General features: G+C 41.8%; 1 protein-coding gene across 4 annotated transcripts in view; it reads right to left on the minus strand.

Annotated features, from left to right (window-relative positions):
• Positions 1-19,932, minus strand: part of LOC132895243 (soluble lamin-associated protein of 75 kDa-like) — a 100,695-nt gene that overhangs the window by 23,962 nt on the left and 56,801 nt on the right. For 3 of the 4 annotated variants that reach the window (XM_060935606.1, XM_060935605.1, XM_060935607.1), the window contains exons 3-5: positions 15,236-15,335; positions 10,558-10,643; positions 6,764-6,935 (exon numbers count right to left, since the gene is read on the minus strand). In XM_060935606.1, coding sequence (XP_060791589.1) covers positions 6,764-6,935; positions 10,558-10,643; positions 15,236-15,335 — 358 coding nt within the window. The remainder of the gene's footprint in view (positions 1-6,763; positions 6,936-10,557; positions 10,644-15,235; positions 15,336-19,932) is intronic. The other variant, XM_060935608.1, reaches the window with a different exon arrangement.

Below are 19,932 nucleotides of genomic sequence, written 5' to 3' on the forward strand. Positions count from 1 at the left end.
TCCATTTTATGAACTTTCCGTTATCCATTTTATGAACTTTCCGTTATCCATTTTTTCCGTTATTCATTTTATCCATTTTTTCCGTAATCCAGCCACATCATTCCTGTTGTATTTTATAACGTGTCTAACAGTGTTCTTTCAGTTGCTCGCGTTGCCTGCAGACCAGGCGATGACACTTTGGATCCTGAAGGTCCCGGAGACGTTATGTCTGGGCTTTCAGTTTCTTCCCCGCGGTCGGTCCGCTTCAACCACTTAAGCATTTTTGTTCTGGCAAGAGTCGGCGCAGCGTGTGCGGTAGCAATTCCATTCCAAGTCCATATAATGCGGACTCCGGCCGAAGATTCTAGAACAGAATGCGCTGCTCTGTAGCCTACGGATGCAGGTGCATCGAAAGTGTAGCTACTATGTATTTTTCGCTGTTAACGTTTTAAAATTAAAATGCAGAACTTTTTTTCTAGATCTATTTTTTTCCCATTGTCCCGGGATTGTCCCAGATATAATAATTTTGTGTCCCGATGACATTTTTTATGGTCCCCGGGACGTCGGGACACCGTTAGTTTCGAGCGCTGCATAAAGGGATGTACATGGTCAGCAAGAATATCCACCACCAGTCTGAACTGTTTACAAAGGCAGGTTGGGTCCATGGATTCATGCTGTTGATGTCAATTTCTGACCATACCATGAGTATATTTGCAGCAGAAATCGTGATTCTGTAGATTAGGCGACGTTTTTCCAATCTTCAGCCGTACAGTGTTGACGATCCTGTGCACAGTGCAGCTTCAGGTTCCTATATGGAATCTGATGTAGTCCTCTGCTGTTGTAGCATACCCACCTCATGGTTGTGCTTTCCGAGATGCTTTTCTGCTTACCACTGTTGTAAAGACTGGTTATTTGAGTTGCCATGTACTTCCCATCAGCTTTAAATAGCCTGAACATTCTCCTCTCACCTCTCTCAACAACAAGGCATTTCCACTGTAGGGATGGACTGCCATGCTATAGCCATAGTAATCTTCCCCCTTTCACTGTACAGCATTGAACACACCAATCCCTGTACTCGACGCCATGTTCCACCTCTGCCCATTCTCCTGACTCCCTGTAATGGTACTGGATACAGAGAGGATACCAGATACCAAATACAGCAACGTCACAACTGTGCTTTAAACCTGCGGCGGAATCGAAATTCTTTCTCTCTGGTGGTGGATTCCACGCGTGAAAGAGAAGCCATGCATCGGTGCTACAGAAGGACAAAGAACCAGGGATGCAAACACAACCATGGTCAAAAAAGAGTGAGGTAGCGTGGCGACGCGGACCCCCACCACCACACACACACACACAAAATATCAGTCAGACAACAGTTTCAACAAAACAGAACATTTATTAATTACTATTATTTATTAATTCAGTTCCCAATCCATCTTCAGTTCCCCACCCCAAAGTCAGTCCATCTTTACTCCTTTTTCTTCCTTTTCTTTGCCACTTCCTGAAGTTTGTGTAGTGCCTTGGATGTATGCACCACGAACTCATAACACACACATGGGTTACACATTACCATTTGATAACTCGATGTTCTAAAATAGCAGCTAGTCGGGTGCTAACGGTTAACAGTTTAACTAAGCCAGACAGCCACAAGCTTTAATAAGACCAATTCTTGCACGTATAGAACGGTATTACAGCACTTAAATATTATCTAGGAACAAAAACAATAACAGACTGTACTCATATCACAACCGGTTTATTTCACCATTGGAGATCAGATCACACAAGACACGAGTTAAATGACTCATTTTAAGGATTTAAGTAGGGTATTTAAAAGCAATGCCAGTGGGACTTTGTGGCTCAGGTGGATAAGGCGCCATGCCATAAATCTGGGGACCCGGTCATGTTCCGAGCCCTCCCTGTTTTTCTCCTGCTCATTAAAAGCAGTGCCAGCAAACATAAGTGCAATCAATTCAAGCAATAGTTAAGAAATAAAGGGTTTACAAAACAAGTTGGAGAATTCATTTAAAAAATTTTAGTAAGCTTTCTTGTTTTTTTGCCATTTTTTCCACAGCGCAAGCTAACGGCTACAAAAAACCCGGTGTTCTATTGAGCGGAAGCAGGGACGTGCACAGGATTATAGAGGGGCAGGGGCTCAAAGTCAGAAAAAGGGCAGCAAGTGCATGATTTTTTTTTTCCCGGTCCTTTCCAAAATATGGAAATGTAGAATTAAAATTAATGTACTAATAGGAAAGTAAGTACTTAGCTATGTGTCCTGTGTTGGTGAAAGTGATATGCAATTGCCATTTCTTTTGTGTCAGCAAAATTGTCACTCACATTATCATAGGCTTGGAACATCCAGCAAAAATAGAAACTGACACATAACATTGTTTTTTTTCTGAAACGTAACATTGTTTTTTTTCTGAAACATAACCCACATTTGATTTGAGCACGTTGTGGAAGAGGTCGACGACTAGTTATATATACACACAAGAGGAGAATGTAAGCTTCCCGACGATATATGATACTTGCATGTAGACCGAAGCACGGCCGAGGCAATCGATTGTGAACAGTAACAGGTCAGGTCACGTCAGTGAACAAGCAGATTATTAAACTACAGAGACTTAAATTACTCGCCCAAATGTCAGTAGCCCTACAAACGCCCAAATGTGATGTGCATCCAGTTTGAAAGGGCGAACTGTTAGACCATAACTCACATGTTCAAGCTGCCGCACTGTCGCGTCTCCTCTGTTATCACTGTGGCAGTGCGCGCAGCGGCTTCTTCCCGCTCACTCCCGTCCGCGCGCCCCCTCTCTCAGTCCGCGCACTCCCTCTCTCTGGCCACGCTCGAGCGGAGCAGCAATGGACAGAGAAGCAGCGGCTCAGCACACACAACCACCCCGGATTACAAGAAAATTGGTAGATTGCCGTGGAGTTTTTGTACCGCTGTTGTTTTAAACTTCTAACAGGACTGTATTATTATTATTATTATTATTTTAAAAGGGCAACATTTAATTCAAGGCAAAAAGGGCAGGGGCTCAAGCACCCCTAAAGCCCTGTGTGCGCACGTGCCTGAGCAGAAGTATACACCCCATGTCCCCCCCCCCCTTCGCATAGATTTTGTGGATGTCGAAGGAGAGAAATCAACAACAGATATCAAAATCAAAACCGAACACTAAACAAATTTTTATTTACTTATTTAATTTATTGTTTGATTTTTTTCCCTTTGTGATGGTCACGGAGGTGATCTGATCCATTTAAATAGCTGCCGGAACACCGAATGAAATGAAAATAGCTGCCGGATCCGACAACGGAGGTTACGGATCTTGTTCCGTCATGTTCCGGCTCAAATTAAGCCCTGATTTTAGGCCTATAGGCTATTGAATAACTTGATGTTACGGTACATATTCAGCCAGTTTTTCTCTGGGCTATTATAAATGATTTTGTTTTGCATTTATAAAAATAACTCTTCTTCCAAGATGAACTTTATTCTTCGTCTCTGATGTTATGGTGTTAATGGTCTGAATAACGTTTAATGTTTTTATCTGATATGACGTTAACTGGCAGGCGCACTTTCTGCCTGTTTTTTTCTCTGAGCGGTTGTTTTTTTTTTTTTCTTTTCACTAGACGGTTGTTTTTACTACCGTACCTGTCTTTGGAGGTGATATACCTATAGCCTACTTGACCTCTGATTTGATGAAATAAAATTCGACAAAAATGAAGAATGACACTCCTCGATGATGACTACAACTTTAATAACAAAGATGAAAGAGCCATGGGGCGATAATAAGCCCTACCGGTAAAAATATTCTAAAAGCAAACTGATTAATGCATCAGTAATAGGCTACTAATATTAGTTATAATAATAATATAGGCTATTAGTAATAACGATAGTGATAGTATTAAAGATAGTAGTAGATATTTAAAATAATCAGACTAGGCTACTTACAGGGCAAAGGGCGCGTCATCACTGCTCAGCTGTTCGTTTATTAAATAAACAATGCAGTCGCGCAGTAACCACGCGCTGCTTATCAGATAGAATCACAGATTCTATGGATAGAATAACCCTTCAAAAAAGTGCGACTTATGCCGCTTTTCCACTACAAACGCGGCTGAGTCGGGCTGAGCCGTGCCGTGCTGAGTCGGGCTGAGTGGGGCTGTTGGAGTTGCATTTCGACTACAACCGCGCTGAACCGTGCTGGCTGGAAGTGGGTGGACACATTGGGTGGAGTTAGCGAAAGTGGGTGGACGTCACGTGATGTCGTTAGGCGGCGCAAACAGTGACATCAGTGAGCTTTTAAGCGGTAGTCTCACAACCCGAATAGTAAACAATAAACATGGAGTCGTTAGTGTTGCTGGTCTTGGTGCTGTGGCTTGTTGTCACCGACAACGCGGACAGATACTGGCAAGAGCGCATAGATGAGGCGAGGCGCATAAGGCTTCAGAAATTCTCCTAATTCGTAATTATTCTCCTTCTGGGTTTGCGGTGTTTACAGATCCCAGCGCGCTCGCGGGGCGTGTGGGCATGTGAGGACACTCCTCCTCACCAATCAGTGCACAGGGGAGTGTCTGCTCACGCCCCCAACCTCACTCGGCACGGCTTGGCTCGCTTCAGCCCCACTCCAAAACGGTGCGAGTTTTAGGGGCTAAGCAGGGCTGAAACGAGCTGAGTCGTGCTGGTTTTTGGTAGTCGAAACGCGAGCCGTGTTGGGCTGAAGTGAGCTGAAAAAGGGTAGTGGAAAAGGGCCATTATAGTCCAGTGCGACGTATACATGTTTTTTTTTGTCTTAATAATGCATTTTTTTGGCTGATGCGACTTAAACTCCGGAGCGACGTATAGTCCGGAAAATACGGTATATATATATATATATATATACACACATACATACATACACACACACAATTATTTTAACACTTACGCTTTGATTGTAGACGAGTAAATGATTTCCACTTCAACGCTGATCGTTTACTCCCAGTCACCGAGGCTCCAAAGAAATACACACTAGTAGATGAAATTCAGCAAGTTGATAAATGAACACACCTATTTGAGGAAAAGCCCGGGAGTCACATTCCTTAGCAACCAGATTGCCCAGCCATCGGTTCCATCCACTGACAGTGTAGCAGCTAGCAGTTTGTAACGGAACGCTGTTGAATATTATAATAGCAGCCAGCAGCTACACTGTCAATCTTACTATCTCTGCTGTCAATGGTTCCATATATCCACCAGGGGGAACCAAACATTGTATGGTCTGCACAGTACTCGGGTCTATCATTACTACCAGAGTGGATTACCGGAGAGCAACCCCCCCCCCCAAAAAAAAAAAACTCTTCGGATCTGCACGAATTACACAAGTCGCCCAAAATGCCGGGGAAAAAGCGGCAGTTATTTTTCTTTTCTTAGAACGAGCTATTGATACCGGACCTTTAGCCAAAGTTCAATGTATTTGACCTTCGCAGAGTTGTAATAATAACTGAACCGGTTAGTTACTGCAGCCCACGCAGTATTTCAAAAGAGAAAAGGCAACCGGATCCCTTTTCTCTTTCTCAACGTCGACGAACTATAAACAAGATTCCTTCCAGATCATCGGACAACCAACGGAACACCAAAGATCTTCAGCTGACGAGCTGTGAAAGTAAAAGGAACAGAACTGTTTTCTCCCTCCACTGTCTTCGGATAACAGACTGCGCACGTTCAATCGCTAACAAGAGCGAGCTCAAGTAAGGCTGGCATCTGGGCAATTGTTAGTCTTAGTTGTGACTGGTTAATGTGAAGAGTGTTGTTTATTTGAATTCATTTATGGTTTAAATGTACGCATTTTGATTCACATGAAAGTCGGTCTTAGACCGCTTGTTGTTTGATTTACTTTGTTTACTATCTTTATTTAGTTAGATCGTGCATGCGTTCTCTCTCTCTCTCTCTCACTCTCTTATTAACTCCCTCCGTCGTACTCCACTCCTCAACATTGGGATTTCAGGAGTAGCTAAGGGTTAAGTAGAAGTTTGGGTTTAAGGCCTAGCCGAGACCTAGTTTAAACTAGAGATTCCTTTGTTTCTTCTTTTTGCACGCTCTTCCTGGGTTGACCCTCCCCCTTCTGGGTGCGGCCTGGCACAGGGTTTGCGCATTACATTCGCATTCCATGCACACAAACACGCGATTTCCCCATCACATTTTAACATCCACTCGCCCCTACACCAACACTGGCATATAGCTCATTACTTCTGATCACCATTCGTGCCTTAATTATCATATACACTACTGATTCTTATTTGTATACATTATATCACCATTTTTATTGAATTATTCCTTGGCTGCGATTGTTGCTATATCTGATCAGTATTAGTTTGCTAATTCATGTCCGCTATTTCAATAAATGGTATCTTTGGAATAAACTGTGTCCTGTTTATTGCTACAACATCCACTGAATGCCAACCTCTGCCAACCAAGTATTCTAATTGCCTTCACTCATTTGGTTGTTCTATGAAATGCTATAGATCTAGAGTAAACATATTACATTAGAGCTACAATACTCAAACTATAGCAACATCAAGTTATTCCAGTGATTTTAATAGCTTAGCTATAAACTATTAGACACTTGAATTAATGATTAATGAATTTATGAGACTGATTTGATAAGCCTATTGCACCTGCACCACCCACAGAAATGTGTCCTGTGTTTGTTATACAATGCTGTACACGTCCACAAGAGGGGATTCACAATACAGCAGATTGGCTTTGGCGTGTAAATCACTAAATAATCAGCTGCAGATGTTAAGAGAGTAAACAAACCTTTCGGTTTAACCGAGTAGAAGCCCACAGCTTGGCCATCCTTCCAGAAGATTTTGGCGTAGTCATTTTCACTGTGGCACAAGAATGGCATCTCTCCACTTCCCATCTCGTTAGTGCGGTAAACAATGCGGTTCAACACGTACAGGACGATTCTCTCACCCACAGACCTCACCTAGGCGACAACAAACAAAACAGAATTAACATACGCTTCTCAAAAAAAAAAAGGGGGGTGGGTTGTTTGTTATACAAATTCAACTGTCTGTTTCCTTATTCATCATTTGGCACACAGGCACCTCGGACTGAAAAGCAGATAACGAAGTTTAGTGCCAACTGGTATTACATGAAATCAAATTGACCCAAATCTTTCATAGACTGGGTTGAATACCACACACCCAACATATCTGAAGATCCTTGGATGTCATATTAAATTATGTAAAAATATTAAACATCAAGACTAAAACATTAGATCTCAACAAAACTTGGATGGATAATGCTGTATTTGATAAGAGGGTCATAAAATCATAACTTCTGACCTCTAACTCAGAAAAATCCAGAGGGGGAAAGAAGAAAAAAAAAAAAAAACATGCCCTTGAAATTCCGACTTGGGAACTCAATGCTCACCTCAATTCCAAGTTCAGCAAGTGACGTCAAATCAGAATGGCTGTGCAAAGCATCAGCAGTAAATAAAGTAACGCTTCCTTTCTTTAAATGCTGTAAATGCAAAAATATTTGCTTTATATCTATAAACTTGCACATACTAGTTTGTTAAATCTACCACTGACTACACAGCTTGCCATTTTGAGGAGGAAAACATGCATTATATGGCCAAAGGTACAGTATGTGGACACCTCGCCATGCATGTGGGCCTTACCTCAACAGATTTGGAAGCACAACTGTCTAGAATGTCTTCGAATGCCGTAGCATTATAATTTCCCTTCACTGAAATAAAGGGGTGCAAACCTGTTCCAGCATGACAATACCCCTGTGCACAAAGCAAGCTCCAAGAAGACATGGTTCGCCAAGTTTGGAGTGGAAGAACTCGAGTGGCCTGCACACAGCCCTGACCCCAACCTCACTGAACATCTTTGGGATGTATTGCAGCGCGCCTTCTCACTTGACTCCAGTACCTGACCTCATTCTTGTGGCTGAAAGGACAGAAACTCCCATAGCAACATCCCAAGAACTAGTGGAAAGCCTCCAAAACGAGTGGAGGCTGTTAAAGCAGCAAAGAGGGGACCAACTTTGTAATGGAACATATGGGCGTGATGGTCAGGTGTCCACATAAATGGAAAGGTCTTTCCATTTTCAACTTTTTTCCCCCCAAACTTCATTTTTAGACTGTTGAGCGTGCTAGCCATGTTGCATTAAAATTAAAAAAATTAAAAAAAAATAAAGCGCACAACACAGGTGAGGAGAGACCCTGATCAGTTTATGTAAAGCCTAGGTCACAACCGGACGATTTTTTGGCGTTTCTCAAATCGCTGCGTTTTTTTTTGTTCGTGGAGAAAGACGCATGTTGGCCGTAAGTTTGTCTTGCAACCTGAAAAAAACGTAAGCGCTCGTAGAGTTTGTTTGACATGACAAAGAACCTCTGCGGCCGGTCTGCGGCCAGTCTACGGCTCGAAAATCAGCACATCACACGCGCGCCCTCCGTGCGTTTCTTGCACTTAGACCGGCCGTAGGAGCACGTACGGCCGGTTGTGACCGAGGCTTAAGTAAACTGATATCACAGTTAAAGACTGCAGGGTGAATTGACAATCAGATAAAAACACCTATAAAGTTGGCCTTGAACAAAAAGGGTCAAGCTGTAAAGCTATGTTCTGTCTGGGTATGAAAATCATTTCAGGGCCAGAAAATGTTTTAAAAATACCCCACCCCCCAACCCTGAAATGATACAAGTGCAATCCACTGAATATCACATTTGTACCATGTATACTTGAAATGACATGATTATTACAGGTTTAGAAGCGTATTTAACAATTGCAAACGGCATCTTTTTAAACAAGTTGTAGAGACCACCGAAAATGATATGGTTTATATAAACGTGCATTACATAATGGATTTCGTTGGCAAGCAAATTTGATTTAAATGAGTCTGGAACAACATGCTCTTTGGCACAGTAACACTTATGTCCTCTTTGGAGGCCCGCAGAAAACGAGAGAGAGAGAGAGAGAGAGAGAGAGAGAGAGAGAGAGAGAGCGCGAGAGAGAGCTTGTGGTTCAGGACCAGTCCTCAGACAGAATGAATCCATAGTTCTGCATATGCAAAACTAAGTTGAAGAGAACTCCCACACATTCTCTCTCTGCATTACTTTCTCATATGCATCATCAAACTGAAACATGTACACAATTTCAAGCATTTTTCCCGCATCCGTGGATACTCCACTGTTTGAAAAACAATCCGCAATAATCTGGATTGTCCTCCTAAGCCAGAGCTCATAAATTGTAACATGAAATTGAAGCCATTTTGTCTTTGAATCCTTTCGACCGTTCCATTTCTGTACATTTAATACGTTGTAACTAGTGCTGTCAAGCGATTAAAATATTTAATCGCGATTAATGTCGCGACTGTCATAGTTAACTCGCGATTAATCGCAATTTAATCGCACATTTTTGTCACACGAAAAACCATTGTAATTCTCTTACCAGCATAAAAAAGTGAATGGGCTTGTTTTGTACCAATGTTTTTTTTATTGCAAAGCATAACACGTCTTAACACAGCCACTGCAAACTGAAACCTAAGCTGAGCACCGGGGCTCTTCGTCTCGAGGCTAGCAAGAGAACCATAAGTGAAGTGATCTACTGCTTGAGTTAGTCTATCAGAGAGACAGGTTATACAGTGACGGTAGGCTTGACATGCTTGATTATAATATAAAGTACACTATTATATTAACTTTAAGTTGTTCGTTGATAAATATTGCATTGAATCTGATCTTTACTGTTTCAGCTCACTTAACACATTTTGTACTTTTACACTTTCTGCCTGTTGATGCGTCGCGCTGTCCAATTAGAGGCGGCCAAATTTGCATATTACAGGAAGGATTTCTGGGATAGCACTGAGTTTACAGTTCAGAGGGATCTGGCTTCTTTAGACGCTGTCTTCTTAAAACTGAATAAATATTTAAAAAGAGCCAAATGAGCCAGTCTTTTGAACGGCTCTTTTCAAAGAACGGATCACAAAGATGCGGATCCCATCAAAGAGCCATAAATCCCATCTCTACTAGCGCGCCCTCTCTGCGCTGGTTCTTTGGGGGGAGGGCAGAGGACTCTGGCTGTGCGGGGCGTGGCATTACAGTCTAGCTGCTATCGGTTTTCTAAGCAAAGTCTCTGTTCCAAGTTCCTGGCAGTTTCAAAAGCTTATGAAAAACCTACATCATGTCACAGAGCGTTAATCTCGCGATAAAAAAATTATTGCCGTTAAAATTGAGTCAAGTTAACGCGTTAATAACGCGACATTTTTGACAGCACTAGTTGTAACACACCAGAACCGGGCTCTGCCATCTCGCAAGTGGCCACAAAGGAAAGAAACTTATTTAAAACTTCCACGTATGGCACGTGAATGGAAAAAAAAAAAAAAAGCGCGAGATGGATTTCAAACGGACCACGAACAGTGAATTTGCTGCACTGAAGGCTAGCAGAGTAGTGGTCACGTGCTTTCAAAACAAAGAACTGGATTCTGGGAAGGGTAGAGTTGGCCCCTCGAAGGCCTGAAAAATAATCCAATAACAAGGGAAGAAAGAAATGAAACCAAAGAAAGCCAATCAAATCATTGTACAAGTGCAGGCTATGTACTACCTTGATAAGGCCTTCTCGCCTGGAGTTTGTTGTTTTGAGGATATCTTCCACAGAGTACCACTGACTGTTCAAATACAAAGCCACAGCTAGAGCAGGAAAAGAAAAGAAAATACAGAGAAGATACACGATTAATACATTTTTACAGGAAATACAAACGGCTCATTTCTGCTCCCTTTATGTACAAAAATAAAATGTGACCGTCACTACCCACAAACTTCCATACATCCTTTACATTGGCATGGATGTTAAGCAATATATCCACTAGAGGGCAACTCTGAGTCAAACGTTTTTGACCAAAAATTTTTTTTTTTAACTGCAGCAACTGTTTGTCCTTGTGCCCAGGCAAAGTAACACACACATCATATATTTATTTCAAAAGTTCTTACCGTACTAAAATCACAGAACCTCTCCTGAAAAATTCTGCCATTTAACATTTCTTCGTTGCGTCTCGCTTGAACTACTGGCTACACTGCTCCCACGATACCCGGTGGTACTATTCTGTCACGTCTGTATCCATAAACTTTCAGAAAATATGCACAAATACAGATGAAATTAATATATATATAAAATTTTCGCAGTGTGGTTTCCATCAAATCCTGTGCTCTGATTGGCTGGCGAGCAGGTCCATATCCTACAGTATGGACCCCAGTTATGGACCTCTGGCGACTCGGTCGTTCACAACAACAAACATAGTGCCAATTTTTGTCAACATTTATCTTTTTTATAAGATTTCTTTATAAGATTATCAAAAATCTTATACATTTTTACCAGCATTTCTCAGCATAATAGCATTAATTTTACAGCATGGATAGTGATAACGACAGTGTTCACAGCAAAAGCGAGTTTTACTACCTTGAGGAAGAAGAAATAAAATAAAACATTTCGGGAGAAAGCCAAAAACCTGCAACTTGCTAACGCCGAGCAAAAAACATGGCTGAATCCTGAATGACTCCTATTTGTATAAATAGGGGGCTACATAGGCAGCAAAATGTAGTTTTTTTTCCTGCCGTGGAAGTGCACTTGTATACCGAGGAGGAAGCCATTTGCATTACAGCCGTGAATGAGAATTCAAAATGGCGGCTCGGCTCGGTTTTCCCTTTCGGGCGCTCTCGTTTTCTGTTAGAATTTGGTAAAGAAAAAAAACATTATTTACCAACTTAAAGGAACAGTCCACCGTACTTCCATAATGAAATATGCTCTTATCTGAATTGAGACGAGCTGATCCGTACCTCTCTGAGCTTTGCGCGACCTCCCAGTCAGTCAGACACAGTCAGACGCGCTGTCACTCCTGTTAGCAATGTAGCTAGACTCAGCATGGCCAATGGTATTTTTTGGGGCTGTAGTTAGATGTGACCAAACTCTTCCGCGTTTTTCCTGTTTACATAGGTTTATATGACCAGTGATATGAAACAAGTTCAGTTACACAAATTGAAACGTAGCGATTTTCTATGCTATGGAAAGTCCGCACTATAATGACAGGCGTACTAACACCTTCTGCGTGCTTCGGCAGTGCCTTGATACGGAGCTCAGATATTAGCCTACTGTCCAATATACATGATGGTGGTGCTGGGGGGGGAGGGGTATATTTTAACATTTTATATTTTAAAATTGTGGCATGTTGTTTAAAAATTGATCATTATTGAAAGCAGCTCTTAGTCAGGAACCTCAGCAGTAACAGCAGAGTGTTCTGGAATAGGCACAAGCACTGACCTTGGGGAGCCAAACATAGAGCTGGGTGCCACACATTTCATTCAATGACACTTTCCCTATATTTTACTTATTTTGACTGAGAAATGTTTTATTGACAATTTTGATAACCCTTCACTTTTAATCCAGGTCTGTAGTGTGAAATGTTCTCGGCTGTGTTTTTGTTTAAAAATGTTTTCCAAATTGTAGCTGTGTTTAATTAATATCCAGAAAAATATATATTCCAATATACTCAGCATAACCATTTTAAATAGATTCTATATTTTTGGTCCATCCATGACGTATTACTAAAGTAGCCTATTTACTGTTGTTGATGTGGGTCACTTGCTGTTAGCCAATTCACTTTCTCGTACCAGGAGAGCTGAAAGGAACGAGTATTATTCCCTACCTTTTTCACCAAGTCAATTTGAGGCGTTGGTCTACCCTGCTCTTTAATTTTAATTTTTTCCTCGAAAGGAAGACTGGCAAATGGCTTCGCCAAAATTAAATCAGCAATGCTTGGCATCCATGCGCAGCTTTCTTGCTAGCTGACTAGCCCCCTCAAGTTCAAGTTCAGTCACTCAAACGAAATTTCTGGAACTAAGATAGCAAACTTGACAACACTATATTTACACTTTATTTACAATGAAAATATATACAAACTAAAAAAGCTGGTAGAAACCGTATGTAATGAATTAAATCAAAATGTAAGCTGATCTCTTACAATACACCACAGCACTTGCGAATCCGCATGGGACTGAACTGAGATTCACCGCTGCCTGTCTATATTTGAAACGAGCTGTCAGTCAAAGAAAATATCCAGCCGCTTTCACCAATCACCAGTCTCCTCGCGGAAAGCTTTGCCATGTCCCTCCCACTGTGAGGCTGGGAGTCTGTGTGGCGGGCATTTTCGCAGTATTTGTCCAATAATCGTCTTGCATTTTGAGTTTGAAAAGCGCATAGCTCCCAAATGCCATTGAAGTCCACTGAGGCTGGGCTGCATCGCGCTGTCACGAGGGGGAAAAACTCACGCACACATTAGGCGAACTGGGGAAAGTTATAACGGAATGATTTTGCACTGTAGTTGGGTTGAGCACATATATTTCTATGATTCTGGATCTGAAATAGCAATGTTATAAGGTCGGCTATAACATAAGCCTACTGCAATTCATCCTACACGATGTTCGTCATTTTTAGAGGAGGCTGAGCCTCCCTCGTTGTCTTAGAGCAATCGCCCGTGCTGGTGAGACCGAGGTGGACAAATAAAAATTCATAAGCTTATCTTATATTGGGCTCCAGTGTGCTGACCATTCCCATGTTCTGGCTGCACAGAAGCTTAACTGACTTGGCTAAAAAAGTACGGCAAGCTAGTTAAGTGCATTAATACAGACTAAGCACAAGATCATGATTCGCTTCTGAAGCAGAACATTATCACCAAGATGTTGACCAACATTTTGCCTATGAACTGTCGTGTTCTGACCGAGTAGAACTGTGGTGTAGTGGTTAGCACGGTCGCCTCACAGCAAGAAGGTTCCGGGTTCGAACCCAGCGGCCGGCGAGGGCCTTTCTGTGTGGCGTTTGCATGTTCTGCCCGTGTCTGCGTGGGTTTCCTCCACAGTCCAAAGACATGCAGTTTGGTTAAAGTGCATATCACGGGTAAATTCAGGAGCAAGATCAATGTAATTCTCCTATTTTATATTAAACTTTGGTCAAATATCTGTAACATTCTGCATTCTCTGCAATTTTTTTTTTTACCTTGCGCAATACCAGAAAAATTCAGTTGAAAATCAAGCCATTTGAGGCGAATTGGTCCACCTCTGAAAAAACTTGGCATTTGGATTTCCCGGCAAACATTGATTTTCGCGACGTCACATGTGGTACGCCTCCCTTTGAATCCTACATCAGCGCTGGTTTGTTTATGAGAAAACGACCCGGTGGTTTTCTACAAATTTCTTTAACGTTACCGTGTAATTATTAAAACGGTTAACAGATGTATCGTAGGAGGGTGTAGCAACACCAATCTTGATGGGATTAGTACTCATCGTTTCCCAAAAGACCGGACAATGAGAGAGAAATGGGAGCGCTTGGTCTACACAGGCTGTGCACTGAAACCGTGCAAAGCTCTCGCAGCCTGCTGGCGCTTCTGCAGGTAACGTCACGAATCTGGCTCCAGACTCCCTTGGGATTTTTCCAGATGCGTTTTGTTATTTTATTTTTTTTTCTGCTGTAGACGGCCTTGTGCAAAATTACCCTTCTGGATGGGTGTATAAAAAAAAAAAAAGGTCCAGAACATGCACTTTAATGTGGAGCGGCCTTGGGCTGAAGTGCCCTTGAGCAAGGTGCTTAACCCCGGGCGCTCTGGTGTGGCTGCCCACTGCTCTGAGTGTGTGCACGCGCGCGTGTGTTCACTGCTTCAGATGGGTTAAATGCAGAGGATGAATTTTACTGTGCTTGAAGTGTGCATGCGACGAATAAAGGTTTCTTCGTCTTCTAGAACTCACTATAGTTACAGCATCACGGTGCGTTGTTTTAACATGAAGCAAACTGCATACCAAACAAAAACTCAGTAAGAAGTAGGGTTTTTCTCCTTCTCTGGTTGTTGAGCTGCTTTTGTCTCCCAGGCAGGGACAAATTAAAACTAATACCCTGAAGAAATTCTGCTTGGCCCAGCAGCTGGACTACTGATTAGTCTAGGACGACCAAGACAATATGGCCTCAGCCATCTCAAACGCCATTTGTGACGCGTACGCATGTATATTCTCCCTGCTGCCATCATCAAGGTGTCTTTTAGCACAACTCAACAGAACAGAATGACCTCCAAGTTCAGCCAATCACACCTCGGTAGTTATTCTGGTATTTAAAATAAAAATCAATATATTAATATCTTTACTGGATGCATTCAAATAGTTCCCCTTCAGTTATTATTAGCAAATGTATGGTAACTATTTCTTTAATAGTTAAGTTTGATAAGTGAATAAAGCAAAGTTGTTACCCGTGAGCTGGTCCTGCGGAGTGAACAGAGCCAGGACTTTGTGCTGGAGATTGGCTCCATAGAGAGGAACAAAGCCCACACTGGACAGGCTGATCTGAACCTGAAACCATTACAGTACAGACAGACAGTGAGCAGCTGACGACGACTAAACCCCCCCCCCCGGTTTACAAACCCAGAATTCCAAAAACGTGTGGTTTAAGGGCAGTCAATTAGTTTAGGGTCCTTTTTTTTTTTTTTTTTAAATCATCATCATCAAGCCAACCAAGGTAAAACTGTCTGCCGTTCTTACTGCCTTACAAGATTTTGTTTCGGTAGCAGGAGGCTTTAGCACAGCCTGTATAGTAGGGTTATGACTAATTCATACCTGCCAACCTTGAAAAAATTTTATGAGTACAATTTCATGAGTACCGTATTTTCTGGACTATAAGCCGCTACTTTTTTCCTAGGTTTTGAACCATGCGGCTTATACAAAGGTGCGGCTATTCTGTGGATTTTTCTTCCACCGCTAGGGGCGCTCTAACCGGAAGTAGAATCAAAAATAAGATAGACGAAAAATCAATGCAAAGAAGAATTAGCAGATCTTTAGCAGATAGAACACGCACGACAAATTACTAACTGGTAATTATTTTCAAATCCAGCGAAGATGATTAAAGTGACTTGTGGTTTCAAACACAGGAGAAATGAAGGTAAATAAATACCGGTTATTTTCTCTTGGTTCTGTTCCGTTTTAATCAGCAAAGTTGCTGCCGTGTTAAAAGGCACTGTTCGGAAAGAATCTGTTCAGGTACATACATGTACATTTACAGTACAAAATCGTTCTGTACATGCAGTAAATATCTAATTTTTCAACATAGATATCTGCGGCTTATAGCCCGGTGCGGCTTGTATATCTTTTTTTTATTTTTTATTTTTAAAATAGAGCGGATGCGGCTTATATACAGGTGCGCTCTATAGTCCAGAAAATACGGTACCCCCCCCCGCGTCAACCTCACCCCAACCCGGCGTGCATGTGCCCCCACAGACCACAACCAGCAGACCAAAAACACACTTTCAATCCAGTTTTATTGATCGACCTTGGGAACATAGTCCAGTTTTGTAAAACATTCCTATTGATAGACTTTGGGAAACTGTTATTGATGGCTCTTGGGAACTTCCTTGCGTTTTGAAAAGCACAACAAACGTTAAAGGAACAGTCCACCGTACTTCCATAATGAAATATGCTCTTATCTGAATTGAGACGAGCTGCTCCGTACCTCTCCGAGCTTTGCGCGACCTCCCAGTCAGTCAGACGCAGTCAGACGCGCTGTCACTCCTGTTAGCAATGTAGCTAGGCTCAGCATGGCCAATGGTATTTTTTGGGGCTGTAGTTAGATGCGACCAAACTCTTCCGCGTTTTTCCTGTTTACGAGCAATTCCAGCGTTATGGACGTAACACTTGAACTCAAAATGGCAACAAATGACCCAGTGCATGTTTTATTGTCTCCCAGTATTTAAACAGGTGTTGCATATTTTAAGGCTGTACCATACTGGAGAAGTGATAGAACAAGAACAATTCCCATAGTACATCTAGGGCATGCCAGAAAATGCCAATAAAAGATGCGTTATGGACGTGACAGAAAAAGTATCACTTTTCTTGGGTGACTGTACATTTTTATCAAACTCTGTGAAATTGTAAACCTAATGTCGAAATGGAGATATCCATTTGATAGAGGGGTCCAAGGTGAATATTAAAAGATCTTTGTTTAAAATATTTTGTATTTCATGCAGAGTTTCGGAAGGAAAAGTCAGCGTTATGGATGCGACGAAATTCCGTTATGGATGTGACGCGTCTGAAATGGACATGGCATTTGTTTAGAAAATCAGCAATTTAACCACCATAACCCTTTGAAAAACTCTCTAAATATCAGCTAAAACTATCAAAGTTCTTAAATAATATTTAGGATGGCTATTGTTTTGCGGATTTTAGCATACGTTTCTGTGGCTTGTGGGAATAATATAGAATTGTACATGATCAAAGTTGATTTTAGCTTGGGTTTTACATTATAAGAAAGAAAGACTGACAGTGACATTAGGTTGGTTACAAATTGGTTCAACTTATTCACATCTGTAAAATACAGGCCTAGGTGAGATCTCTGGGAGTGGTTTTGATGTATTACATGTTGCTTTATTTTTGCATGGTGAGGTTGACATTTACATGGAATTGCCCTTACATAGGTTTATATGACCAGTGATATGAAACAAGTTCAGTTACACAAATTGAAACATAGTGATTTTCTATGCTATGGAAAGTCCGCACTATAATGACAGGCGTACTAACACCTTCTGCGCGCTTCGGCAGCGCATTGATATCTGAGCTCCGTATCAATGCGCTGCCGAAGCGTGCAGAAGGTGTTAGTACGCCTGTCATTATAGTGCAGACTTTCCATAGCATAGAAAATCGCTACGTTTCAATTTGTGTAACTGAACTTGTTTCATATCACTGGTCATATAAACCTATGTAAACAGGAAAAACGCGGAAGAGTTTGGTCACATCTAACTACAGCCCCAAAAAATACCATTGGCCATGCTGAGCCTAGCTACATTGCTAACAGGAGTGACAGCGCATCGGACTGCGTCTGACTGACTGGGAGGTCGCGCAAAGCTCGGAGAGGTACGGAGCAGCTCGTCTCAATTCAGATAAGAGCACATTTCATTATGGAAATACGGTGGACTGTTCCTTTAAATACATGTGCAAATGAAATGAAATTAAACCAGAGCCACTCTTTCAAAATAAATAACACATTAAATTAATACAGTATGTAAAAAAGGCACTTTCAACACAAAACATGGTATGCACAAATTTCCCATGCAATAGGTTTAGACTTTTGCATTTTTTAACATGTTGGAAGTATATTGAATTATACAGTAAAAATATTGCATTATACAGTACACTGCAGTATTTTGTAGTATGCCTTTTTCGTGTGCAAACTATTGCATTTGCATTCGAAATATTGCATTTACTGCAGTAATACTGTATAAAAAAAGCATTTGATACTGCAGTACCACACAGGTTTTTTCATAAGAGGGATGACCAATTTTCGACTTCACATCATCTGCAAACATTCTAGGCTACCACTGACAGAAGTTACCGACTGCCCTTAAGATATACAACACGCTACGTTTTGTTGAGCACATTAATAAAGTGGTACTTATCATAGTGATTCAATGAGAGCGCGAGAGGAATTGTAATCAGGTTTCGTTGGTTACCGCATCGAATACGCAACCTCGAGTGACGGCTTCCAAGTTAAATGAAGAACTAGCCTGTACTGTTGGTGTTGTAAATGCACAAAATAACGGCTAGGAAGCTCGAGTACACGTGAAACTCAACTGTTTCTGTTACAAATATAAAAACGGCGTCTCTAACCGACGTTTCAATCCCCGACTCGCTCTAGCCACCTGGCTGCACCGCTGCACTCAAGTCAGAGACGCGAAGGAGGAAGAGGAGGGGGTGAAGAGGGCAGAGCCACACGCTCTGGAAGAGGGGCGGGGGGATTGGGCAAAGCGTTCCATTCTGGCCTTGAGTTTTCTCACAGATCAGCGGTATCAACTTCAGCAAGAACTTGACTGAAATGCGAGTTCGGACGATATGCGTACTTTTTAATGTGAAAACGTACAGTCGTACAACGAGGTAAAAATTCGTAGCGGCTACGCAAGATGCGTACAGGTTGGCAGGTATGCTCATTTTAGATTTTTAAGCCTGTGGGTTTAAATGATGAACTTTAGCCTAAAACTCACAAAAATAACCTTTTTTTGTTCATACATTGAAAAAAACTCCCGCACCTTAAGTAATTTACTATTTAAACAACGAAAAATGACGCCCGCAAACCTCACAAAAGCCTCACATTGCTAAAACAGCAAATTGAGTCATAGAATCGTCTGTAAACCAAATATATTTTCAAAATGAACCAGAGCATTGGCAGAAGTAGTTAGAAATAATATATTATTGAAGATCTGCAGCAAAGGGTTTCAAATGTCTGAATTAGTGTTGATAAATTTACTGTTCAGATATTTGTCAGTTTTGCAAGTGGCGTGGATCTGCTCCATCAGCTTTACACCTCGCTCAGCCACTATATTGGAGCGAGGCACATCAAGCACTGAAGGTTCCTTTACCCAATGAGTGGTGAAGCATTTCACAGCTTTGGAACACTTAAGGCCCTGTTTACATTATTTCGAATCAGCGGATCATCAGATTAACGTTTTTAAAACGATTCGCGTACACACAAAATTTCTGTGCCCGCAACAAAACCGTTCCCCGTGCACACAGCAACGCCAATACACGGATACGCTAATCACATGACTAATTAGACAGCACGTCACATGATCCCGGTGCATATCGGGCATGCGCAAGTCACTCACCACTTGCAAGTGGAAGGATGTCGTTGTAAAAAATGAAGGATGCCAGTCTGTTATCGGCGGTACTGGTACTACAATGACACCTTTTTTACACCGTGTATGGCCTTCGTGTTTATGCTAGAAGGATCTAACAGTGTTCGGTACACTCTTCACCTCGCAGAACGGCCGTTTTTTGCGATTACAACAAGACTATTTAGTGCTACGGTAACCAACACACTTCCTGTATTGCTCATTCACTTAATGACTTCCTCAACACACTTCCTGTATTGCTCATTCACATGACCAACGCCAGCGAATCAGGAAGG

The sequence above is a fragment of the Neoarius graeffei genome, chromosome 12, assembly GCF_027579695.1.
Source record: "Neoarius graeffei isolate fNeoGra1 chromosome 12, fNeoGra1.pri, whole genome shotgun sequence".
NCBI lineage: Eukaryota > Metazoa > Chordata > Actinopteri > Siluriformes > Ariidae > Neoarius > Neoarius graeffei.